The sequence below is a fragment of the Notamacropus eugenii genome, chromosome 1, assembly GCF_028372415.1.
Source record: "Notamacropus eugenii isolate mMacEug1 chromosome 1, mMacEug1.pri_v2, whole genome shotgun sequence".
Classification (NCBI taxonomy): Eukaryota; Metazoa; Chordata; class Mammalia; order Diprotodontia; family Macropodidae; genus Notamacropus; species Notamacropus eugenii.
In genome coordinates this window covers 414,714,777-414,740,142 of record NC_092872.1, presented here as the reverse complement: position 1 = coordinate 414,740,142, position 25,366 = coordinate 414,714,777, and the positions used below count along the sequence as shown (strand labels likewise).

Sequence of the window (25,366 nt, the reverse complement as noted above, 5' to 3'; positions counted from 1 at the left end):
GAAATTCCTTCTTCCACTGAGACAAGGTCAGAGAGGCTATTATATATCATGGACAGACAGATGACCATGGAGCCATGGAACCTCAATTTCTTCATTTGTACAATGGGAATAATAGTCCTGTGAAGATCAAGGGAGATAATGGGTTTTCTAAAGGCTTTGCAAACCTTAATGAAAGAAAAAAGCATTTATCATGTGAGATACAAAGAGAAAAAAAAGCAACCTTCTCTTCTACCCCCAACCCCTCTCTCAAGGAGGTCACCCTGAGTGGGTAAGACAACACTGTAGGATAATTCAGCTACAGGTCTGATGGAGAGGCCTAGAGGTGCCAAAGATAATGACCAATGTCAAGGCCTAGGAGTACTCATGATGCTGTAGAAGAGCAGCCCACCATCACTGGGAAGGAGGAAATCGAGTTCTGATGGATATCAGTTCAAACTGGGGTCCTCCAGGTGTCTCAGGATGTATCTGGGCTGCCTGCTAGTGGGGGGAGGTGAAAGTGGGGTCCCCATAGAAGCAGCTGCTACCATCAAAGGACAGAATGGCTTTGTGCCTTTGTAAACTTGGTCATGGACTCCTTTCTCTCATTCTTGTGCTTAGTACTTCCCTTTACACCTCCTCCCTTAGATCCCTAGTAAAGTTTTGGGTGCTTTTTTTTTTAATCCTTGTCTTAGTAACTGAATTATGGAAAGAGAGACTTTCTTTCCTCAACTAGACCAGAAAGGTAGGAGAATTAATCAGTGAGGCCCAGCAGCCCAGCAAGGCCCAGGGGAAGTACCTTACTTACTGTAACCCAGTAGGATTGGATTCTGGCCTGAGACTGAGCAAATCCTGACAGGAAAGTGGTCTAAAAGCTGAGCTTTTAGCTCCCCTCCTCACCCGGATCAAGTCTTTGCAAGGCTCTCCTTCACCCTTTCCAAAGCATACTCCTGCTGTACACCATTTAGTAGAAATAGGTCTCAACAAAGCAACCAGAATCTCCAATTAAAAACAAGACAAAACATGACTTTATTCTTTGAGGGGCGAGCACCTGTGTCCAAGCCTCCTCACACTGGCCCCTGGGGAGTCAGGGAGGACATGACACAGGGGTTTATGGTCTCCAGGCTCCCTCTCCTTTTGCAGCCCTTTCCCCCACCAAGCTCTGTATCATCGGGGGCTCCACTCTAACCCTCCCAGCCTCTTCACTGGGCCTGGGATACAGATCACATAGCCAATCCAGGGAGTGGTTAGGCTTGGCAAGGCTTGGTTAGGCTTGAGCATATGATAAAGGGGGAGAAAATCACCCCTGCGCTTTTGCTTCCAAGCACCAAAATGAGGGCAGTACCCCCACTGGAAGCCCTCCTCCCGGGCCTGGCCTAATCCTGCTTGAGGCCATCCATCCTATCCTTCTTCAGGGCCTAGGACCCTGCAAAGGAATGGGGAGAGAGAGAAGGGGATACCCTCCCAACTTTTTCCAAGGACTATCCCCATGGGGTTCTATGGCAGCCACCTACTCAGCTCTAGCATCACTCAGATCTTGGAGGACTCAAGCCTTGGGCTCCAAGGTGCCTGTGGTGCCCTCAGCTCCCGCAGCTCCCGCAGCTCCTGCTCCAGAGTCTGATTGCGGTGGTACATCTCCATGTAGCTCACCTGGATCTCCCGCTGGTAACGCAGGACTCTGTTCTTCTCCTCCTGCCATGTCCTCCGCTCCTGCTCAAAGAGCAAGGCCTGCTCTCTGCCCTGCTGGCGCTCCCGCTGCAGCTCGGTCCACAGCCGCTCTGCCCCGCCACTGCCCGTCTCCCCCCTAAGTCCCTGGCTCTTGGAATCATCTGTTTCACAGCCCCCATCAGGCAGTTCCCCTGGGCCTGGGCCATCCTGGGGGCTCTGGTGGCAGAGGGTGTCCCGGAGCCGGGCCAGCTCACTGTCCTTAGCCTCGGCCTGGGCCCGGCTGCTTCGGAGTTTTGTCTTCAGGCTGAAGATCTCTGCTAGTTTTTGGGCCAGCTCTGCTTGGGCCTCCCGCAACTGCTGCTTTAACATTGAGATTTCTGAAGTCTTCTGACCCACCTAAGAGAAAGATGGAGGCGTTAGAGAAGATGGGATAAGAGTGGAAGGGGGCGGGGAAGGAAGAGTGGACAGAAGAGGAGGAGAGGTCTCTTAGAGCTCTGACTTGGAAGCTGGAGGCACCTTCCTTTCTGTGGGCCTCAGTTTCTTCATCTGTAAAAGTGGGAGAGCATCATGCAGCTCTCTCAGGATTGTTTCAGATGATTTACAGACTCTGGTGCATCCCAGAAGCACGAGCTATTCTGGCTCCACCTTTGGGAAGTGTGTTTTCATTCTTGCCTCTGTCCCTTCTCCCCACATGCATGACTCCCTCAGCCTAGTTCCTTCCCCTTCTCATCTGATACTTAGGGTAAAGCAGCAGCACAATATAGGATCTAGGGTTGAAAGGAACCATAAAGGCCATCTAGAACATGGGTTTCCCCAAACATTTTTGGGCACCATGCCCATTGGCTTTCAATTAACCTTCCAGTACCCCCTAGAGAATATACAAGGACACACATTCTGGAGTTTACTATGCATATGGACATAGGAAATAAAATATATCCATTTCAATGGGATAATATGACTATTTACCAAACATTACCTTTAAACTGAAGGATTAAACTGAGGTCTATGTACACACAGACCAAGTTGGGAACTCCTGATCTAGTCCAACCCCCTCATTTTACAGAGGAAGAAACTGAGCCCATCTAAGAAGTGACTTGCACAAGGTCATGCAGCTGACAGCCTGTGGGATTTAGAGCCAGAAGGAAGCTTACAGGTGACCAAACCAGCATCACAGAGTTAGGGTGGGAAGAGATCTCTCAGGTCATCAAGGCCAGCCCCCTCATTTTCCAGATGAGGAAACTGAGGCTCTGGAAGGCTCAGTGATTTGTCCAAGTCACACAGGTAATATATGGCAGAGCTGGATTTGAACCCATGGCATGTGAACTCTAGAACTGGTATTCTTTCCTCAAAGCAAAGCTGGGTCTTGTAACAGAAGGGATCACTGAATCTCCATCACAGCTGAAGGGCTGTTCTGGGCCAGGCCTCCAGTCCCTGCTAGCCACCAGTGCCCCCTCACCTCCCACTTGGTCTCCTCCTCCAGACTGGGGCTGGTGCTCTCCGGGGAGCGTGGCGGTTCCTTGGTCAGATCCTGCCGGGCGCTGAGCTCCTTCCGCAGCCTCCGCTGCTCCTGCTGAGCCATGAAGAGCTGCAGCTGGAGGCTGCGCTCGTTCCGTTCGGCCTTCTGCACTATCTCCTGCAGCTTCTCATCATAGAGATGCTTCAGCTCAGCCAGCCACAGCTGCTGCCTATCCTCCAGCTCCTGGAGAAGACATCAGGGCCTCAGGGGAGACCAGCCCAGGGATACAAGCCTCCCTCCCTGGACATGCACACAACCCAAGAGGACAGGCTTGTACGTCCCAACAGAGCAAGAAGGAGGGAGGAGAGTGGGAAGAGTAGATGAAGAGAGGAGAGAACATGAGGCTAGGGCCAGGATGGTAAGAGAGATGGAAAAGGACAGGTTGTAGGAGGAGGGTTGGGGTTGTAGCTCTCACCTGTGCAAAGGGACTGGGGCCATCATCATCACCGAGGCCTCCTTTCAGCTCTGACAGTCCCCCAGACTGACCCTGCCGCAGGGTCACTGAGTCCTGGGCCATCTGAGTATTATATGTGAAGTCATAGGGGGGTGGAGGCTCAGGCAGGCAGCTCAGAGTGGCCAATGGCCCTATTTCCCCAGCAGTCACCATCACCTGTTGTTTAGGGCTCCGGGCAGCTCGGTCTAGGGAGCCCCCCAGGTGGTTGACGTGTCCCACAGAGGCACTGAAGGGGCCAGGGCCACCACTACCACCGCTAGAGGAATCAGACAGGCCAGGGTCGGGGCCACCTTCATCCAGACTAAGTGCCTGCAGCAGCTGGGCCCGAGCTCGGCTGGCCTGGGGACCAGGGCTCAGGGGTGGGTTGCACACAAGTGTATGGAGGCTACCATTGCTCTTCCACAGCTTCTGGCCCTTGTGGGCTGCCAGGCTTTGCATGGACAGGAAGCTCTTCCCTGTACCTACTGTTGGTTTGAAGACCGAGGGTCGGATGCGGCACTGGATGGAGAAAGGGAGGGGAAAGGGTATGTGAGATCCATGTTCATGCCCCCTCTGCTCATTCTCAGAAGTTCCCCCACCCAACTGCATAGAGTGGACACCCCCAGAGGGGAAGCCTCCTATTTCCCTGTCTCAACATCATGCCCTGGGCACCTTTCCCTACTGGTAAAATTCCCCCAGCCATGCAAGCAGAGGAGAAGCCCCCTTCCTCCTCTTACCCCAGACTGTCTCCCATTGCTGCTCCCTCACCTTGTCAAAGCGGCCCCGCTCAGGCAGGGAAGTCTTGGTGAAGTCAGCCCCCCGGGGGTGCTCTCGGTAGTAGAGACCAGAGTAGTTGCTATGGTGGTCATCATCCCCCTGCCGGTGAGACCCCCCTGATGGCCAACGTTTGGTGGCCTTGGAGTCCTTCTTGGCTAGGTGAAGGTAGCTGAGGAGCTCTCTCTGGCTCAAACCCTTGCGAAGGAGCCCATCGGGCTGGCGTGAGCTTCGGGCACTGCCCAGGGCAGCCCGCAGCTCCTCAGGGGAGAAGTCCTGTCTCTCCAGCAGGCTACCCACGCTGCCCATGGTATGGAGGGCAGTATCACTGATTCGGGGAGGTCTCTGGGCTGTTGCCATGAAGCTTCAGCAGGGCTGAAAGGGCCGGCTCTGGGAAGATCAAAGGCTGGCTCAGAGGGGTGTTCCCCCAACCCCTTCCCAGGCAGATATTTCCCTTAAGGATGTATGACTTTACTGTAAGAACCACAGAACTCCTTTGCCATTGTCTGCCCCATTCCTGAGAAGCTCTGGTCTGCCTGGCCCAAGATGCCACCATTCCAGAGAACAGCCCCTCTATCTAGGAGACACCCACTCTGTTCTTCACACACCCCCTCCCAATACCAGGCAGAGCAGGGTCTCGAGTCTTGGGGATCCAAATCCAGATTGTCATGAGTGGGAGAAGGGGAGGCCTTTGACCATGTCTGCTCATTCCCTGTGGTAAATAGGTCCTAGCCAGCAGGAGTAATCAAGTACTACCAAGACTCCTTGGACCTATGATCCTTCCTCCTGGGGTTCCTTCTCCCTTTTTACATATTCTAAGCTGGATCTACTCTGAAGGGCTCAAGGAGGACTGGGGATGCAGGTACTGCCCTTGAAAACCTGAGACTAGACTTGGACCTGTCCCTCCCAAACCCACAGAAGAGGTCCAAGTACACAGTGGGGTCAGGAGGAGTATGGGCAAGGGGTTTCTCTGAGCCCAGACAAGCTCCTTGCAGAGTTGACCTGTTTTCTTCTCCTTCTGGGACCTAGCTGAACCTGGGCAGAAGGGCTTTGTGGGGATGTTCGAGGAGAAAAGCAGGGGAAAAGACACAGTTCAGTTCATGCCTTCACTCTCCCTGGTGACAGGCCCCAAGGGAAGCCCAGGGACGGGGGTAGGACCCTGGGTCCCACAGCTGGAGAGACACAAACAGGAAGGGCCTGGGGGGAGGAAGGATGGAGCTGGACAATGGGCAGTGACATCCGGAGCAGGTGTGCATGTGTTGGAGGGGGGGTGAGGGGGAGTGAGCCTGCTTATTCAAGCCACCATCACAAGAAAACAATCACACACAGAGCCCTAAGCATCTCAGACCCTCAGACCCCAGGCTCCCACTTACTCAGGGACAGAAGGGGATGCACCTGGGAGTTTATCCCCTTGAGGGCCTTCCAGATCCCCCCTTTCTCCCCATCCCCCCAGATAAAGCCAGCTCCCCCCACCCCCTACCCCACCCCAGGCTCCATTCTCCTGAACCATTTCCAGCTTTTGTGTTTTTGAAAGACAAAGTATGTATGTGGAGATCTACGAATCAATGAGCTCCCACCCCCAAGTCCGGAACTTGAAAGCCTTAAAAAAATAAAAAGGTACAAACTTTGGGGAAAGATTTCTGTTTGTTTTTCCTCCCACCCAGGGGACTTCCCCACTTTCCATAAATACAAAACCAACAACCGAAAAGCCTTGGTGGGGATGGGGGTGAAGGGGTGGGAAACATTTCCCCTCCAATTTCCCCCTGGGTTTCTTGGGCTTTATTTCCCATCTGTTGCTCAGGTCTCTCATTGTGGGTGCCATGTGCCATGTGCCATGCCAGAGGTTGGAGGACTGATGTATGAAGTAAGGTGCCTCCTGCAAATAGAACTAGAACCCAGGAGTTCTATCTCTTGGTTTGGGGCACAGTTAACTAGAGCTAGAAGGGACCTCGGAGATCACCTGCTTTGAACTTCTAATTCTAAAGAAAAGGAAACAGAAGCCCAGAGAGGGCAAGTAACAACCATGGTCACACAGCAGAGAGTTGAGTGATTTGAGCCCAGGTTCTGACTCCAAATCAGTGCTTTCCTCCAACTCCCTTTTCATTTAATTCAGCAAGCATTTGTTAGAAGCCTACTGTGTTAATCCCAGAGCTCTCCTCAGAGTAGACTCTCCATGTTGGAAGCGTACACATGCACACACAGGCACCCACACGGGGCAGCCCCGCCTCCGAGGCCATGATGACCCGGGCATCATTCACCCAGTCACCCTCAGGCACATTCCTGCCCCTGCCTGTGCAACCCCCAGCCACCAAGGGTGCTGGGGGTGATGGGAGTGGAGAGGGGAGCTTGAGCAGGAGAGTGGAATTGAAGGGAGGGGCAGAGAGAGGGTGAGGCAGAGCCTGGGGAAGCCCCAAAGTGACTCTGTTCAGTGACTCTGTTCAAAGGCATGCCAGGAACCAGGACTCTTCATTTCATTTCCGTTCTCTACTGGATTCACACAAGCCTAGGCCTTTTCTGTGCCTTTGTTTCTTTTCTAACAACCATAGGATCACAGAGCATCGGTTCATAGAAACAGGGCTGGAAAGGACTTTAGTGGCCATTAAGTCCAACCCTCTTGTTTTATAGATAAACTGAGGCAAAGAAAAGTCAAGTGACTTGCCCAGGGTAATTAAGCTATTAAGGGTCTGAGACAGAATATGAACTCATGTCTTCCTGACCCAATCCGCTTTTGCCTCCCATCCAGAGCTCAACAAGATTCAGAGGGGATTTATAGGGAAGGAGGACAGTTTGTCCTCCTTTGGATCTCTGGTTGGCTGAAAGGTCTAGACTCCCTCTACCAAAGGCCATTTTGTTTGTTCTGTCATCTAACTATCAGAGAGGGCCCATATGCTGGTACTCCTCCTCACCTTAGTCCAGACACTGAATTCCTAGGGGAAGGTTACTTAGAGCTGGGGAGGCACATAACCTTGATTCTAATTTTGACAAGACAGACTATATTCTCTGGGTCTGGGGCTCAGTCCAGGAATTTGAAAGCCTGGAATTGAGAGGTAGGACAGTAGCAGCAGAATGGAGAGTCCTTCGGCTGAAGCCACATGCACATACAGTGTAACATGAATGCACATTCATACACACACACACACACACACACACACACACACACACACACACACACACACACACACACACACACACACACCCTGGGGCTAAAGCCAGGGAAGAAAGCAAGGTTTCCCAACACATAGGGTTTGGGTCTGCTCTACTATATGCATCAGTGAACAAAGCTGAAAGGGACCTCAGAGGCCAACTACTCTCATCTCTTCATTTTAGAGATAACTGAGACCTAGAGATGTTAAGTGACCTACTCAAGGTCATACAAGTGGCATACAGTGGCAGAGTTGGATTTGAACCCAGGTCCTCTAACTCCAAATCCAGCCCCAATTCCACTGTACCAGGAATTCTCTAAAGATCTGAGCCCTTGAACTGAGCTGGGCTGGGCTGAGCTGGCTGGAGATAGAAAGATTAATTCTCAGCACCATTCTCTAGTCTCAGTCCTCCCCCAGGGACCCCATCGAGCCTGCTCAGGGAGTGGTCCAAATTCTGGGGCTGGCCCTGGGGCAGAGGTAACTCCAAGGAATGCAGAACTCTGGGGGCCAGTTTAATCCCTTAGTTTAAAGGGATTCCATATCCTCAGCCCTTCCTCCAAGCTTTCAGCTGCTTTTTGAGGTCCACCTTCTACCCCCTGAACCTGCCCCCCCCACATTCCAGACTGTTGCCTAGAGGCATCAGAACTAAGAACTCAGGGTAGGGCAGGAAGGGGAAGCAACCTGGGATTAGCCACCCAAGCGGGGGAAGGAGGCAGGAGGGAAGAAGGGAGCTTCCTGACCGGCTCCTGGGATTAGGATGACTAAACTGGAGCCTTGGAGGTGAATCAGGGCCTCCTCATGGTCCCCATAGGCAGCCAGATGAGGCTTCCTTGGGTAGGGCAAATTCAATCAGGCTAAACTCTGCTATTCATTCCCAGGCCCTATTCCCCCCCCCCCCCCCCCCCCCCCCCGCAAGTCCTCGATTTCCTCCTCTGCAAAGGAACTGGGCTAGATTTAATGGTCTCCAGGATTCCTTCGAACTCTGACACGCACCATTGTATGGATTCCATCTAGGACATGTGTCTCAGAGAGATAGACACACAATATCTGAACCCCACGAGGCAACCTTCATGCCCATTGCTAGCACCTTTCTATGGGCTGAGAGACAAAAGCTGACCCACAGAACTCACTCACCAGGGGAGTGGATCTCCACTCCAAGGGCTAGATTTCTAAGGTCCCCCAAACCTGAAGACCAGTCAAATCTAGCTCTTGAGCATCACAGACCATTCAGTTAGTCTTTCTACCCCAAGCCCAACTCTTAGCTAGGATTTACTTAGCAGGGAGACCAAGTTGGGCTAGAAGGATGGGATAGGAGGAGACCAGTCCCTTAACTACAGAAGGCTGGGGGTCTCACCCAGGAAAGGGCCCCACCTCCTGCTGGAGAGACTGTTTTGCAAAGACTGCTCTGGTCTGAGGGAAAGAGGATGAAGCTGAGAGGAGAAACTAGGAATGTTACTCTCCAGAGGAATGGGGTTGGGCAGGGGTCCAGAATGTCACTATGGCTCCAGATATGAGGCTGGGGCTGGGGAGGAGGTAGGTCCCTTCAAAGGGACATTGATCCCAACAGTCAGCTGCTGCTTGATCTTCCCCCACATCAGACTTTGAAGCTTAGGCCAGGACTTAAAGGCATAGGAGTCCCCCCTCCTTAGTCAAAATGGGGATGAAGACAGACAGGGAACAGATCCTAGTATTCTGAGGGTCTGAGACATCCTTTTGATACAGACAATGTAAACCTTGACTCCCTACAGGTCTCTCTAGAAAAGGTTGAGAGGGGCACTGATTAAAGATCAAGGACTCTTCCAGAATGATTCTGTGGATCCCAGACAAGCTGGACAGAGGCTCTGGGATGGGGGTGGATTCTTTAGGGACCCAACCAAAGCCTTCTGAGCGCATGAAGTGATACGGATGCATTTTTATCCATTGCTCAGTCAGGGAAGGCTGAATTCTCCAGGAGGGAGATGGGAAAATGCCCTGGGAGAATTCTAGCTGAAGAATTGGGGGGGGAGGGAAGGGGTGGGCAGGAAGAAGGAAAGTTCCAGAATTCTAATTCCACCTTTCACCTGTTCTATTACTCTGGGCCTTGATTTTCCCCATCTGATCAATAGGTCAAGACAGTTTCCTGGTTCTGAGAGCTCTGTCTGGGATCCTGTAGTGGACAGAGACCATATCCCACTCTGACCCTGAAGTCCAAATACCTCCCTCACAAGACAGAGCCACTAGGCAAAAGCAGAAAGCCTCACCTGTGAAATCCTGGGCTACCTGCAGGAAGGGGATAACAGCTTTTGGAGGGAATAGATGTATAACACACACATATATAGATAGATAGATACATATACACACATGTGTGGGTGTGCACATATCTGTATGCATGCATGCATATAACACCAGTAGGAGAATGTATATGTGTATGGATGTGTATATATACATGGATGTGTCATACACATATGTACATGTATTGTATATGTGAATGCATGCACATGTACATGTATGTGCACATACACACATATGCAAACACACACCAGGAAATTCCAACCGCTTCCGGCCTCCACTCCCCTTCTCGGACAGCCAGAAGCAAGGGGTGGCTCAGCAGGCAAGTCCAGTCCCCAGCAGGTAACCCAGCCAAACGGCCAGCCCCAAGAGGCAGGGGAGGGAACTGTCCCCACCCATGTCTGCGCCGGTCTAGGAGGCGCCCAGCCCAGGACAACCTCACAAACCTTCCCACACTGGGAGCCACAGCTCCAAACAGATTTTGGTCAACATCCCAGGCCACCTGCCCCAGCGCCCCCCGTCTGTCCCCCCCCCCCATCATGCGTTATAGCTTTCACCTAGACCCCGGTGAAGGTGACCCACCTAGTCTAGGTCACCTAGAACTCTCAATGGGGCTTTGAGCCACTAAGCCTGGGGCTCGAGGGATGGGGGTGTCTTCCCTCCCACTCAGCAAAGGGCGCTGGGGGCTGGCTGTCGGGGGGATGGGGAAGCGAGGCGAGGTCAGGCGTGGGGCTCCCCTCAAGGCTGTCTCACAGGATGCAAATAGACTTGACCACGGGTAGGGCAGAGGAGACGGGCCGCCCCGGATCACCAATCCGCATTCCTGGAGCAGCTGCTCTCTGTGAACAGACCTGGGGTATAACACAGCTCTTCTCTGCCCCTCCCACCTTCCATGGTCCCAAGGGCTGCTCCAGGGCTGGGGTTGGGGAGGAGAGAGGGAGCTAGACTCTGAGTCCCAAGGTTAGCCAGCCAGATTGATCCATCATCCTGCCGGGGGCAGGAGTTGAGGGCTGGTGAGGCTGCAAGAGAGAACCCTAACGGAGCCCTGCAGCCCATAATCCCAAACCCGTTTCCGCAACACCCCGCTGGTGTCGCGGGACCGAGCCGTTGAAAACCCTCCATTAGCAAGAATCCTGGAAGGGCACTTGGAGATTTCTTAAACCTAGCCTCCTCCTTCCCTGCTAACCCCATTTTACAGAGGGGGAAACTGAGACCCCAAGAGGAGCAGCGAATTGCCCAAGGTCATGAAGGGAGTTCTTCCTTGAGGGTCCTAGGGACAGGGCGGGATGAGCTGCTACTGTGCACCGTTCCTCCCAGACCCTGCCCCACATTCCAGAGGCGCAGCCAGGCACACTCACCATGTTGGTGCCGGCTCTCGTTCTCTGTCAGCCCACCGGTTCCTGGGTCTGGGACCAGGCTTTGGGGTCCCAGCTCTCCAATGGCACGGCGGCCTCTTCCCTCTCCGAGATTCGAACCCTCTGCTCCAGGCTCCCGGCTCTAGACGGTACTGAAACCTCAGCCACCCTCTCTGCCGCAGGGACACAGAGAAAACACGGTCCGGTTCTGGCTCTGGAGCTAGAGACGCCGATTTGAATAGTTCGCTTTGCTCCCAAAGGCGGAGGGAAAACCCGGCCTGACTCAATCCCAGAATTTGAGACCTGGACCGGTCCCAGAATAGGCAACCAGCCAACCTCTCTGGGAAAGCAAGAATGGAGAAAGCAAAGTCCGGCCGCACCACCGCCCTTCTTGTCCGGAAACTGTGGGCCACGGTATCCCCCGCCTCCCACTCTCCCAGCAGAGACAAATTCTTAGAACCGTCTGCCTCACCCCTCCTCTTTGGAATACACTAATTCAAGTGAGGCTGCTGCCCCATCCAGTTGCCCCCTTGGCGCGCCCTAGGCACACCCCTACTTCTGACCCAGCTGCAAGAGGTGGGTGGGACAGAGCCCATGCTTGGGAGTTGTGAATTTCTGAGTTGTACGCCTGGCTTCTGGCAGAACCGGCTATTAAAAGTAAAGTGCTTCTTAGCCTACCTCTTTATTATTTCTTCTTCCCTCTTCCAACCAGTAATACTGCATATAAAACCAAGATAATTTTCTTTGAGATTCTGAAAAGAACCCTACAGGCGGAACACTTAAAAATACACAAGTCTCACACCCATACGTAAATATACATGAATATGTATGTATGTATACATGTATATATGCATTTGACATCTGCTTTGTTGGAGAGATCTCAGCCATTTGAGCATTTGCTTGTCCTGGACTGGTGATATTCTTGGGACAGGGAACTTCACACGAGCAAACGCCCTCTACCAAAGCAGATTTCTCCAACTCCCAGTCTCGGAGAAAGTCTAAGGCATTGAGAGGTTGACTTGTTTCAGGTCACACACTTACAGCATGGGTCAGAAAAGGGATTTGAGCCCAAGTTTTCCCGACTCAGAGGTTGGCAGTCCATATAATAGTACTGTACATTTTAATATCTTAAGGATTACAAGTGCTTTCTTACAATAACATTGTTAGGTAGCTAGTACTAATATTCGCTTCCCCATTCTAGAGGTGAAAAAAAAATTCAACCCAAAACCTGACCTCAGAAGGGTTTTGTCTTATTTAGAGTCACTTAGATGTCAGAACTGGAACTCCAAACCAGTTCTCTGAGGCCGGTGAATGCTTTCTAAGTATAAAGCCAGTGGATACTTTCCCAAATATATACACTTGTACATAGAGTCAGGAAACTAGATGGTACAATGGATAAAATGCTGGACCACAAGTCTCAGGAAGACCTGAATTCAAATGTGACTTCAGGCTTAAGCTTACTGGAGATAGAATGTTCTATGTGTGAGGAATTGCAAGGCCGATAGTGTTGCTTGACTGTAGAATACCTGGAAGTAGATAAAGTGTAAGAAGGTTGTAATGTTAGGAAGGGGTCAGGCTATAGAGGGTTTTAAAAGCCAAACAGGTTTTTAGATTTGATCTTGGAGGTAATAGGGAGCTACTGGGAGTTTTATTGAGTAGGGAGCTGACACTTTAAGATCCTTCTGATAAGTGAGTGGAGAATGGGCTGGAGTGGAGAGAGACTTAAGGCAGCTATCGAAGTAGTCCAGGTGATGAAGACCTGTACTAGGGTGGTGATGGGAAAGGAGGGAACCAGAGATGCTGTGAAGATAGAAATGAAAATACTAGGAAAGTTCAGAAGAAAGGAGGATAGGGAAGATTCAGGGAGGAAGATGATGAATCAATTTTGTATGCAGTGAGTTTGAGAAGTCTATGGGACATCCAATTTAAGATGGTCAACAGGTAGGTAATGATAGAAGTCAAGAAATAGGTTAGGACTGGATAAGAGGTCCAGAATGATCGAGGCGGTCCAGCAGCCCTATCAGCCTTCTTGTGGAGAAGCTGTGAACCAAGGCTCCCCCACCTCCCACTCTCTAAGTCCTAGAACCATAGATCTGAGGTCAGATCTGAGTAGTATTAGTAGATCTGAAAATCATCTCCAGAGAGGTGATAATTGAACCCATGGGAGCTGATGAGATCACCAAGCAAGGTAGTTTGGAGGGAAAAGAAAAGAAGGCCAAGGCCATAAAGTGAGCCAATGCCACCAGGATGAAGATCCAGCAAAGAGGACTGAGGAGTGATCAGAGAGGTAGGAGGAGAACCAGGAGTGAGCCACAGCAAGGAAACCTGTAGAGAAGAGAGTATCTGGAAAAGCGCACTTGATAGTTTCTGAGCCTGCAGAGAAGTCAAGAAAGGAGAAAAGTGAGAAAAGACCACTCCAACTGGCATTTAGGAAATCATCTTAAGTTTGGAGAAAGTAGTATTGGTTGGATAGTTGAAGTCAGAAGCAAATTTCAGAGGGCTGGCAAGTGAAAGACTAGGAAGTAGAGGTACTTGTGGATGGATTTCTCAATGAGATAAACAACAAAGAGGAGAGAGATGGGTGGGATGGGGGTGAGGAGAAGGGAATAAGCATTTATATAGGGGTGGGGAACCTGAGGCTTTGAGGCCACCTGTGGCCCTCTAGGTCCTCAAGTGTGGCCTTTGACTGAATCTAAACTTGAAGGACCCACATTTATAGAAGCAGTACAGAAACCACCAGTAGGCAGGGAGAGATTGCAGATTAGTGAGAGTGTGAAGGAACAATTTACTGGAGAAGACCAGATGAAATGGAATTAAGAATGTGTGTAGAAGTAATTGCCTTGGCACAGAGAAGGGCCACCTCTTCATGTGAGACAGGTGAAAGAGGAGATAGTAGAGAAAGATAGCTGAGTGATGTAAGATGAGGAGGAGGGAAGAGAGAGAGCTTTCAGCAATGGTTTCAAATTTTTTGGTTAAATTTGTGGCACAGTCCTCAACTGAGATGATGGTGGGAAGGAGGCTTAGAAAGGGATAAAAAGGATTGGCCAGTGTGGTGAATGGGAGAGTGAATCAGGAGGTATTAATGGGAATGGAAAAGTGATCAGGGAGGTTTTAAAAAATTGCATTGCCACAAGGAGGGCCCAGTTGAGATTATGTAATATAAGTTTGGAGTATTCCCAGTCAGCATGGTTTTAATTCTTTCCTCCAGTTTCGTTCAGCGACACCTGAAAAGGAATGAAGGCAGGTTGTGGTTAGAGTAACCCTCAGGTGGGACTTGGCAAGGCTTTATTAATGGAAAGATAAATAAAGGGACAAATGCAGAGAATAGCATAGAGCTGAACCAGCTCACCATCATGAAGATAGGGAAGGAGAAAGAGTATAGTCAGTACAGGAGTAATGGCCTGGGAAATACCTGAGGATTGGGGATCACAATGAGGATTAAGAACAGAGTAAGTAAGGGGTTATAAGGCACAGGAAAAATAGAGAATAATGAAAAATAGGATCAGTCTAATATAACTTGGGGGACCAGACACAGCTTCACATCAGAGGTAGCACCTGAGCTTGACCTTGAAAGTTGGAAGCGGAAAGTATTCAGAGCAGAATGAATAGTATGAGCAAGGGAGAGAAGCAGGAAAGGGAGAAGCCTCTTTAGATAAAACTAGAACTAGCACAGGGCAACCAGGGCTTTTTCCCTTTTCCCTGACATCCAAGGTGACATGATTTCCACGTTTTTCAGGGAAAATACCAGCCATTCAACTAGTCTCAGGTTGCCACTTCCCAGGCTCCCATGTGGATCACTGCCCTCTCTCAGGACTGACTGTCCACTGTAGTAGACTGCAATTATTGATGCTACCTGGTCCTGGAGGACCTGTGCCATATGGAAAGTACAGAAAAAGCATTCCCCTCCTCTAAAGTAAACTGTCTGAAGTAAGGAATTGTGCCTCATAGCTCTTTCTTGGACTGGCACCAAACACAGTGCCCCACACAAAGTAAATATATGTCTATGATGGATAAGAGTTGATAGGTTTCCTGTCAAACAAATAATCCTCCCCCTCTCCCACTAGAATGTCAGTAGAGAGAAGCAGGCTCCAGCTCAGAGTGAGGGGCTGCAGAAGACCATTCTAATTAGAACCTCAGAGTGGACTGAGCTTTTCTGTCCTGGGCATACTCCAAGCACCAATGTTAGCAAATTCCTGCCTCTGGGGACTCCCCTTCCCCTCGTCCCTGTGATTCAAAACCATCCTCTGCCTAGGAGAAAAACTCCTTCCTCTGTACCCACTTCCCAAACCCTCATCCTTATCCAGACTAGCCTTGTCTCCCCCCAGGCCTGATTCTCCCCTGCTCCACTCTTCCACTGAGGTTTCTGGAACCTTCCTTATAGGTAACAAATTCACCTTCATTTTCTTCCTCACACATTCAATTCATCTTCCAGTGCTCATTGAAAGCATATCTTTCCCCTGAAGATATGACATCTCTTGGCATCTTCTCCAAGGCAGGCTGCTCCCTCTCTCACAAGCCCCCTGACCTTCAGGGAAATAGGGAAATGTTGGCATACTTCTTGTCTGTCACCGTCCCTTTCAGAACTTCCTTCTGTCCCATCACTCAGCATTACCTCCTCACTGGACAGTTCACTCCAGTCTGTCCAGATTCTTGCTGATGTCCTCAGGGAATCTCCAGATCAATCTCCTTCCTAATTAAATTAATTCTTTCCCACCCTAACCCTGCCCTCTCCAAACACCTTGACCTCTCAGTTCCATAACCTCCTCAACTCCTTTTACCTCAGTCTCCAGTCTACCATGACCACACATAGACGTGCCCATATCTTAGACACCTTCCTCTGCCTGTCCCCTCTTCAATCACCCTCCTCGACTAGAGTTACCCATTTCAAGTTATTGGTCCTATGCTCAGATAATGGTGAGTAAGGAATTTGGTTAGGGTGTTTAGGTTTATAGGGCATGTGAAAGGCAGCAGTGGAAAATAAGGCTGGAAAAGGTCCTTAGGAAGGAAGTCAAATGCCAGGCCATGGACTTTGAATTTCATCCTGTATGCAATCAGAAAATTCAGAAGAAGGTGAAAGGGGAGTGAACAAGGGAGTGCCAAGAGCCATCGTCTAGCATGCTGTTTTTGTTTGGAACCAGACCTGTAATTTCACTGATGCCCAAGGCACCTGGGTATCTGCTGTGCAACTTATTGCCTTATAGAACTCTTGGAGGGCATTGAGATGTTCATGGGGTTATAGATTTAGAGTTGGAAGGGACTTTAGAGGATATCAAGTTTAGCCCCCTCATTTTACAGATTGGAGAACTGAGGCCCAGAGTCTTGCCTAGGGTTGCACAGCCAGTATGTATCAGAGCAGGGTCTTGAACCCAGGTCTCCCTGACTTTGAGGCCAGCTCCCCATCCTGAAGGCTCTGATGCCTCTCCCATAAACAGGTGCTTCATAAAAGCTTGTTGAATTGAATGGAATCAGTTTGACCTGTGCTTTCTGAAGTTGAACCCAGCAATGTATGGGACGGATTAGAAAGGAAAAAGCTAAAGCCAGAGAAACTGGTTAAGATGCTGTTGCAATAGTCCAGGTAAGAGGCCATGGGAACCTGCTCTAGGGTGATCACCAAGATAGCAGAAATGAGAGAATAGCTAGACTAGACATTTCAAAGTCTAGCATGATGGAAAGGCACTGAATTTGGAGTCAGAAGTCCTGCATGAGAATTACTCTCTGTATGACTTGAATAAGTCACTTCAACGAGACAACGAGAAAGTTTGTCTAGATGATCTCTAAGGCTCCTTTGAGGGGGCAGCTAGGTGGTAGAGTAGAGAGAGCACTGGTATCAGGAAGACCCGAGTTCAAATCCAGCCTCAGACATTTAATAGCTGTGGAATCTTGGGCAGGTCACTTGGCCTCTGTCTGCCTCAGTTACCTGAACTGTAAAATGGGGATAATAATAGCACCTACCTCCTACAGTAGTTATAAGAATCAAATGAGATAATATTTATAAGGCACTAGTGCATTACCTGGTACTTAATAAATGCTTGTTTCCTTCTTTACTTTCAGATATAGATGATAGGACCATGTAGGCTCCTGGAGAAGGAATGGAAGGACACAGCAGGGAACTCAGGACATTAAGCAGACAGGAAGTACTCTAGAGTTTAGGGTAGGTGGCAAAAGGAAAAAACTAGGTAAGTATCATAAGATTTCCCCCTCCTTAGGCCATATTCTGTTCTGGCTAGCAGGGCCAGAGGCTTCAGTAATGGGGACTCCATCAGCACCCAGGATAGCAGTTCAACTCCAAGTCCCATGTTACTGGGAGAGAGGGCATCAGAGACTGAGAGAGGTCAAAGGACAGCCAAGATCTCACCAGAATATAATATGTATAGTCTCATTTGTTTTTGCATCTTTCATTTTTCCTGTCCATGTCTTTGTCACTATCTCTTTCTTATGGACTCCTAGGACCTAGAACTAGAAGAGACCCTAGAGATTATCAAATCTATCCACTTCATTTTGTAGATGAAGACACTGAGACATAGAAAGGTTAAGTGACTTGCCCAAAGTCACACAAGAAATAGAGAGAGATTTGAACCCAAGACTTCTGATTCCAGATCCAGTCAGTGCTCCTGAACTCTTCCAGACTCAGTTAATTCATGCCAGAAACAGAAGTTTGAGGGATGCTATTATGATCAGTCTAGGGTCTAGAAGACCCTCAGAACAATTTTAATCCCAGGATGATGCTCTGAAAATCACAGAACTAGAGGGCCCTCCTAGCCCTAATATTCTAAAATACAGAGAGAGAAAGGGTAGAGACCATGACTCCCATTTTAGAGAAGGGAGAAAAAGTGAGGCCCAGAGAGGAACATTGATGTGCCAAGGAACTTGGCAGGGCAAAGCCAGGGGAAGAAATATACCTTGGGGCCTTCTTAACTCCTGGATTAGTGCTTTGTCTGCCCCCACAATGGATCACTCTCTCTGTCTCAGGGGGAGCTTATCCGCATTGGGTAGGAGGGTCTAGGAGAGCCAAAACACAGGCTGCCAACTGACAGCAAAGATGAGGGAGGGAATCTTATGGGAAAGCTGTGCCCACTGGCTCTAGAAACTACCAGAAGCAGTCTTCCTATAAATCAAGCCAAGACCTTCACATCCAGATATTATGCTTGCCCAGAGTAGAGGAAGACAAAGGGAAAAGGAATGGTATTCATATGCCCTGCCTGGACCTACCTGAGTTTTCATAAACCTTGTGAACAACCTGCTTTCAGAGGGCCTTGTGATAAAGAACATTACTTTCTATGTGCAGGGAGTGATACGATGGAAGGGGAGGCAACATTATTCCAATTTTCTTTACAGGACCCTCATCCTCATCATCTCATCCACTGGAAAAGTCAGCCAATATTCTTCTGACCCCATGGATGGTCACAGGCAGCTCTCAGAGAATTCAGAAACCACTGTACCCAGACCACCTCTTTCAACAAGGTCCTGGGAAAAGCAGACTTTGTTATCTTTGATATCCCAGTCCCCCATCTTCATGAACTGGCTCATATTTTACTCACAACTTGGAATTTTTCTCCCTTGCTTCTCTATCTGCTCAAAGGTACTCATCTCCTCTTCCTTTAAGACTCAACCAGACCTCTGCCTCGAAGAACTAGGAATTCTCAGGGCTAGAAAGGGATCTTAGGGACCATCTAGTCTAACTTCCTCAGTTTATAGATGAGAAAACTAAGACCCAGAGAGGGTATCTGTCTCTCTTTCCTCTTTCCTCCCTACTTCTCCTCCTCCCTCTTCCTCTCTCTTCCTCTTCTTCTCTCCTCTCCCCCTCTCCATTTCTCTTTTTCTTCCTCTTCCCCTTCCATCTCCCCCTCCCCAGTCTTTTTCTCCTTCTTTCTCTCCTCTCTCCCTCTCCACCTCTCCCTTTCTTCTCCTTCCCCCTATCCCTTCTCCCTCTTGCTCTCTCCTCACCTTCTTTCTTCTTCTCTCCCTCCTTTCTTTCCCTCTTTGTCTCCCTCTCCCTCTCTTTCCCTCTTCTTGTCTGTCTCCCCCCACCCCCAACTCCTAGCCCTGCTTGGAATCAGTTAGATGGAAGTCAGAGGATCTCAGAATGAACACTTGGATGGCTAAGGCCCCACTATCCCCTCAGGGGAGCAAGGGGCAAGATGGTGTAATGTGTGTGGGCCAAGAACTCTGGGATTGTTGCCCATCCCATGGGGTAGGAGGTGGAAGGAGAGACGTTCTGTATTAGCCAAGAACCTCCCTCACCTCTGCCAACCCCAAACGGCCTGTCAATCACTTCTAGCTAGGGCTCTCTCATCTCCAGACCTTTGCATAATATGGGAGCAGTTAGCATTAAAAGGCAACTGCTACATATTTATTACTAAATAGCGGTTGATTGAATAATCACATTTAAAGAGAGAGAATTCATAAGCCAATGTCACCCTGGAGTATGTTCTCTGGGGCAACCCTAGGAGTCTGTCCCTGGCCCTAATTCTGTTCAATGCAGATCATATGATTTACAGTTTGAGGGGGTTTTAGTGGGCATCTGGTTCAACTCTTTCATCATACAAGGGAGGGAAGAGAGGACCACAGAAGTTGTGTGACTTGACCAAGGTAATGCAAAAAAGGTACAGAGCCAGAATTTGAATAGAGGCTCCCTGAATCCAAATCTAGGGCTCTATCCATTATGCCACAATTCAATACTTAACAATGATTTTTATTGACAAAATAAGAATTTAAACTCAAATCTCTAGCTCTATAACTCTTTCTGGGTTCTTGACCTTCCTCCACACGAAACTCAAACTTCAGTAACCTTGGGCTGCTCACTGAACTCATCCCCCTCTCCCTCCCCTGCCTCTGTGCCTCTGTTCATCTTGATCCCCAACATGGAAACACCCTCTTCCCCCATCTCTACTTGTTGAAATCCTGCCTTTCCTTCAAGGCCCAGCTCAGATGTCACCTTTTCCCTGAGGCCAAGGCCTTCACTAATCCAAGTTCCCACACAGAACAGAATGGATCTATCCTTCTATACTTTACACTCTGGTGAATTTTACCATATCGTATTCTGTTTTATGTTATGCCTTTTCTCCCCTACTAAGGAAGGCAGAAACAAGCATGTATTAAGTTTCTACTATATGTCAGGCACTATGCTAAGTGCTTTACAAATATTATCTAATCTAATACAAATATAATCTAAAAATTGTATCTAATACAAATAATATCTAATCTAAATTACAAATACTATCTAATTATTTAATATAATCAATCTCACAACAACTCTGGGAGGCAGGTGCTATCATTATTCTCACTTTACAATTGAAGAAACTGAAGGAAGAGAGGTTAAGTGACTTGCCCAGTATATTCCCAGTCATATAGCTAGTAAGTGACTGAAGCTAGATTTGAATTCAGATCTTCCCGATTACTGACCCAGCCCTCTATCTAAGTAGGTTCCTTAAGGACAAAGTCTTGTCTTTGTATCCACACCTATCTGACTCTTACCTAGCAACTTTACACATAAGGCCAACTGAAGGCCCACTTATTGGATTCAGGGTGGTAGAAGGGAGAGCTAGCACAGCAGCATGAGAGGACCAATATCTCCAAAGGTTTCCATTTAGAAAGATGGAAGGAAAACTATCTTAAGGTAAAACTTAACAGGGATAAAGGTGAAATCACAGGATCTTTGAGACCTAAGATATCATCTAGCCAAACCCCCTTGTTTTACAGAGGAGGAAACTGAGGTCCTAGCCATGGGAAGTGACTTACCAGTGGTGGCGTGGGAGGTAAGTGAAAGGGCCTGGATTTGAACCCAGGTCTTTTGACCCTTTGATCTCATGCTATTTGGATTATGCCATCCTACTTCTTCCACTTAGGTTCAAAAAAGTCAATTGCACAAGTAAAGAATGGGGAAGCTATGGCTAGGCAAGAGTTCTGATGAAAAGACCTGGGGGTTTGGGTGTACTGAGAGCTTACTGTGACTCAACAGTAGGATGTGACAGCTAGAAATGTTACTGCAATCTTTTTTGTTATTGTGGTTAAGTTGTTTCCAACTCTCCATGACCCCATTTGGGATTTTCTTGGCAAAGATACTAGAATGGTTTGCCATTTCCTTCTCTGGATCATTTTACAGAAGAGGAAACTGAGGCAAACAGGGTTAAGTGACTCACCCAGGTTCACACAGGTAGTAAGTGTCTGAAACTGGATTTGAATTCAAGTCCTCCATTCACCAGAGCCCATACTCTATCCACTGCACCACCTAGCTAGTAGGGCACTACTAGCTATAATCTTAGAGTACTTTAATAAAGGCAAAATGTCCTAACTAAGGTCAGGGAGGTTATAGTCCTGCCTTGGTCAGATCACATCTGGCACTCTGTGTGCAATTCTGTCTACCATATTTGAGCAGGGGCACTGGTAAGCCTGAGCAATGCCAGTGGAAGATGGCCAAGATGAGAAGGGGACTGGGCACCACATTATATGAAGATCAGTTGAAGGAATTAAGGATGTTGACTATGGAGAAGGGAAAACTTAGGGGAGACATGAACCTTGTCTCCAGATATCCAAAGGGCTGTCATGGGAAAGTGGAAAGAGATTATTCTGTGAGGTACCAGAAGGTAAAACAAGGATCAATGAGGATGTTAGAAAAGGGCCCATTATAGTTCAATCTAAATGAGATCTTCCCACTGAACAGAGCTGCCAAAAAGTAGAATGAGTTTCCTTGGGAGGTAGTAAATTTCCCAATGGTGGAAATGTTCATTTGGGGGCTGGATGACCATTTGTTGGAGTTATTTTGATAGAGAGTTGGACTAGAGGCCCTCAGTGGTTCCTTGAAGTTTTGAGATTCTGATACTATCTCAATCCTTCCTGTGGAACTCCATCAACCTTCTTGCAGGATACTTGGGCACCCTGAAGTCCCAGGAAATGATTCAGGAAGCCCATTCTCCACTCTCTCTCCAGAACTGGACTCCTGACAGTGTACCTTGCCGGGCTGTGCTAATGCAGGCATTGGGGGGGAGGGGGACAGGGGCGGCACAGCCCATCTGCATGGGAGGCAACAGAAAGGGCAGCCCCTTCATTGGAGGTGCCCTGGGGAAAGCTCTTCTTCTATGCCTGAGGTGCCTTGGGCACACATCCTGAGAGCTCATGTCATTAGTCTGCCCTTGCTGAGCTGAGTGAGACCTGACTACAAAAAGGCCTTGAGTTGCTATGGACTCCTGTTGGAGACTGACCTTACTTCCTGTCTTTGAGCCTCAGTTTCCTTACCTTTCAAGACAGAGGTAGGTCATAGCATCATAGCTCTAGAGCTGAGAGGGACCTCTGAGGCCTCCACATCCAACTTCCTCATTTTATAGTTCAGGAAACTGAGGACAAAATACAGGAAGTGATTTGTCCAGGGGCCTATAGATAGTAATCATCCGAGTCAGGATTTGAACACTTGTAGAATCAATGTCCTTTCCATATCATCTTTGAGGTCCTATCCAGCCTTAAACATTAAGATACTGTAATGTTCCTCATGGTGCAGTAGAAAGTGTCTTGGAACTGAATTCAAATAAGATACTAAGATCCTATGGAACCTTCATAAATCCTAAGCGTTCTGCTGAAGCTGCTTTGCACGTATCCCTCCAGGAGGTGACTGGGCAGCTCCCAGCAAGGGGTGGGGATGGGGAGGTGGGAGGGAGCTCAGATTGCAAAATCCTGCCAGGACTTGCTCCAGCACCTGGCACTGGGGCCCGGAGGTCAGCTCTAAGTGCCTTGAAAGATTTATCAGCCCTGTAGGATCTGGGATTCCCATTGTGAAACCCACTGGGGGCAGACAACAGGAAGTCTGGTGAGCCAGACTCCGAGTAGTAAGCCAACAAGGTGGGAAGCAGCCAAGGTTTGCCAAATCAGCCACAGGTCACTCAAAAGTAAGGAAAGCCCAGGAGCCCTGGCTGCATCTGGTCAAGTTGCTTCCCTGTGCAGACATCTTGGATGGCTCCTTTGGGACCTGTGATATGGCATTGTGAAAAGGTCCTGGGTTTGAATTTCACCTCTTTTCCTTGAAAGGAGGATGACTTTGACTAAGTCATTTTACTACTCTTAGCCTTGGTTCCCTCATTTGTTAAAAGTAGTTCAGTGAATCTCGGAAACCACTGGGCCCCTGCCTCAGGGACCCTCTGGACCTCCTAGCTTCAGAGTGATTGTTAGTAGTAACTGGTGCTGTTTCCCACCCAGCCTGAAGTCTTTCTTTTCGTTGCCTCATTAAAGGGGCCATGCCCTGGCTACCTCTTCAACAGGCCTATTCAATGAATGGGTGTTACCCCACCCTGGGTCATCTACACTCATCCTGATGAATATCTGGTCACTGGGTTCAGATGGCTCTGGAGGAGAAGTGAGGCTGGAGACCTGCACAGCCCTGCCTCACTCAAAACAAAGTCAAGTGAAAGTCATGTCATTATTTCTCTGATGGCATGGTCTTCTTTGGCAACGAAGCACGAACAAAACAACAGTGCAGTAATAATTGTATTAACTGCCACCTAGGGTTCCTGCAGGAGAGAAACACTTTGTAAACTTGAAGGGGCTACAGAAATTAAAGCTCTTATCTGGCATTCAAGGCTCTTCCTGATCTGATACAATCTGGAACTCATAGGTCTTCTCAAGTTAACAGTAAAATAGGGAATTGATAGCTATAATTCCACAGTCCTGTACTCCCACCCCCTTTCTATTCATTCTACACTCCACTCAAAAGGGTTGGTTGTTCTTTGCTCCTGAAAAAGATTTGAGCCTTACTTTTGCTTCTGCTCGTTCTCTTCCTAGAATATCCTCTTTCCCCTTATTTGGCTGTTGAATTCTCCTCTACCTTTTAAAGCCCAAGCTTTGGTATCCAGGACTGAGGAAGTACTGTGGTACTCATCCTCGTTGGAACACACCTAAGGACTTTGTTCATTTCTGGGTACCACTTTCTGGGAGTGTCATTGGTAAGTGGTCAGTGTCTAGAGGAGGGCCTCCAGATAAACACCCCATGAGGACTAGCTGAAGGAATTGAGGATGTTGAACCTGGAGAGAAGATTTTAGGGGAGTGTGATAGCTCTCATTAAGTATCTGAGAAGCCCTTGGGTGGAAGAGGAATTACAGTCATTCTGCTTGGCTGCCAATGACAGAAAGAGCGTTGGGTTGAAAATGAAGAGGTGAATTTAGTCTGGGTGTTGGGAAGAGCTTTCTGTCAGTTAGAACTACCTGGAGTGGCATGGGCTACCTCTGGAGGGAGTGAATTTCCCCTCTCTTGGAGGCCTTCCAAAAAGACTTTGTGACCCAGTTCTTCGGATACTGAGGAAGGGATTCTCCCTCCATGTGAGTTGGTCTAGATGCCCATTGAGGTCCCTTCCAACCTTAAAATTCTGTGCTTCTGTCACATGTCACCTTTTCTAACAAAGTTTCTTCTCAAATTTCACCCAGAAATTCATCCTGTCCTTCTCTCATGAACTCTTTTCATGTGAGATCTCATTTCTGTGTTTGGCATCTTATTCCTTCTAATAGACCAAAGCTCCATGAGGGAAGAGACAGTTTTATCTTAACCTGTGTCTCTTCCAGTATTATATATGGTGCTCTGCACACTGTAGATGCTTAATAAATGTTTGAGGAAGGAAGGAAGGAAAAAAAAAGAAGGGAGCTAGGAAAAAAACAAGGAAGGGAGAGAGAGGAAGAAGAAGGGAGGAAGGAAGCAGTGACAGAAGGGGGAAGGGTAGGGGGGAGGGGGAGAAGAAGTAAGAAAAGAGGCAAGAAGAGAAGGAAAGAAGGAAGAAAGCGTAGGAGGAAGGAAAGAAAGAAGCAAGGAAGAAAGGGAGGGAGGGAAGGAAGGAAGCGAAGAAGGAAGGGAAGGAGGGAGAGAGAAGGAGAAAGGAGGAAGAAGGAAGGAAAGAAGAAAGGAATGGAGGGAAGGAGAGAGGAAAGAAGAAATGGTAGGAGAAAGAAAGGGAGGGAGAAAGGAAAGAAAAAAGCCAGGAAGAGGGAAGAAGAGAAGGGGAAGGAGGAGGGAAGAAGAGAAGGAGGAGCGGAAGGAAGAAAAGGGAGGAAGGAAAGAAAGATGCAAACAAAGGAGGGAAGGAAGGAAGGAAGGAAAGCTAGGTACTCTAGTAGAGAGAGTACTGGACTGTCTCTCCTCTGGTACTGGTTCTGCCACTTATTAGCTATGTGACCTTGGGAAAAAAGTCACTTTTCTTCTCTCATTTTTTTCACCTATAAAAATGAGAGGATTGAACTAGATAATCTCAAAAGTACCTTTCAA

At 48.7% G+C, this 25,366-nt stretch overlaps 1 protein-coding gene across 1 annotated transcript; it reads right to left on the bottom strand.

Annotated features, from left to right (window-relative positions):
* Window positions 1-981: 981 nt before the first annotated feature.
* On the bottom strand, window positions 982-11,332 carry N4BP3 (NEDD4 binding protein 3). Its single transcript, XM_072631193.1, has 5 exons — window positions 11,137-11,332; window positions 4,362-4,757; window positions 3,576-4,112; window positions 3,101-3,343; window positions 982-2,040 (listed from the first exon to the last, which is right to left on the bottom strand). Exons 2-5 carry the CDS (start codon window positions 4,725-4,727, stop codon window positions 1,507-1,509), a joined length of 1,680 nt encoding a protein of 559 aa, XP_072487294.1. The 5' UTR covers window positions 4,728-4,757; window positions 11,137-11,332; the 3' UTR covers window positions 982-1,506.
* Window positions 11,333-25,366: the final 14,034 nt, after the last annotated feature.

Bases quoted from the DNA above. Each gene is read 5' to 3' on its own strand.
- N4BP3 (XM_072631193.1), bottom strand. From the start codon at position 4,727: ATGGCAACAGCCCAGAGACCTCCCCGAATCAGTGATACTGCCCTCCAT. The intron at 3,344-3,575 runs GTGAGAGCTACA...TGTCTTCTCCAG, and splicing joins GCCCCAGTCCCTTTGCACAG to GAGCTGGAGGATAGGCAGCA. The intron at 2,041-3,100 runs GTGAGGGGGCAC...TCTTTCTCTTAG, and splicing joins AGGAGGAGACCAAGTGGGAG to GTGGGTCAGAAGACTTCAGA.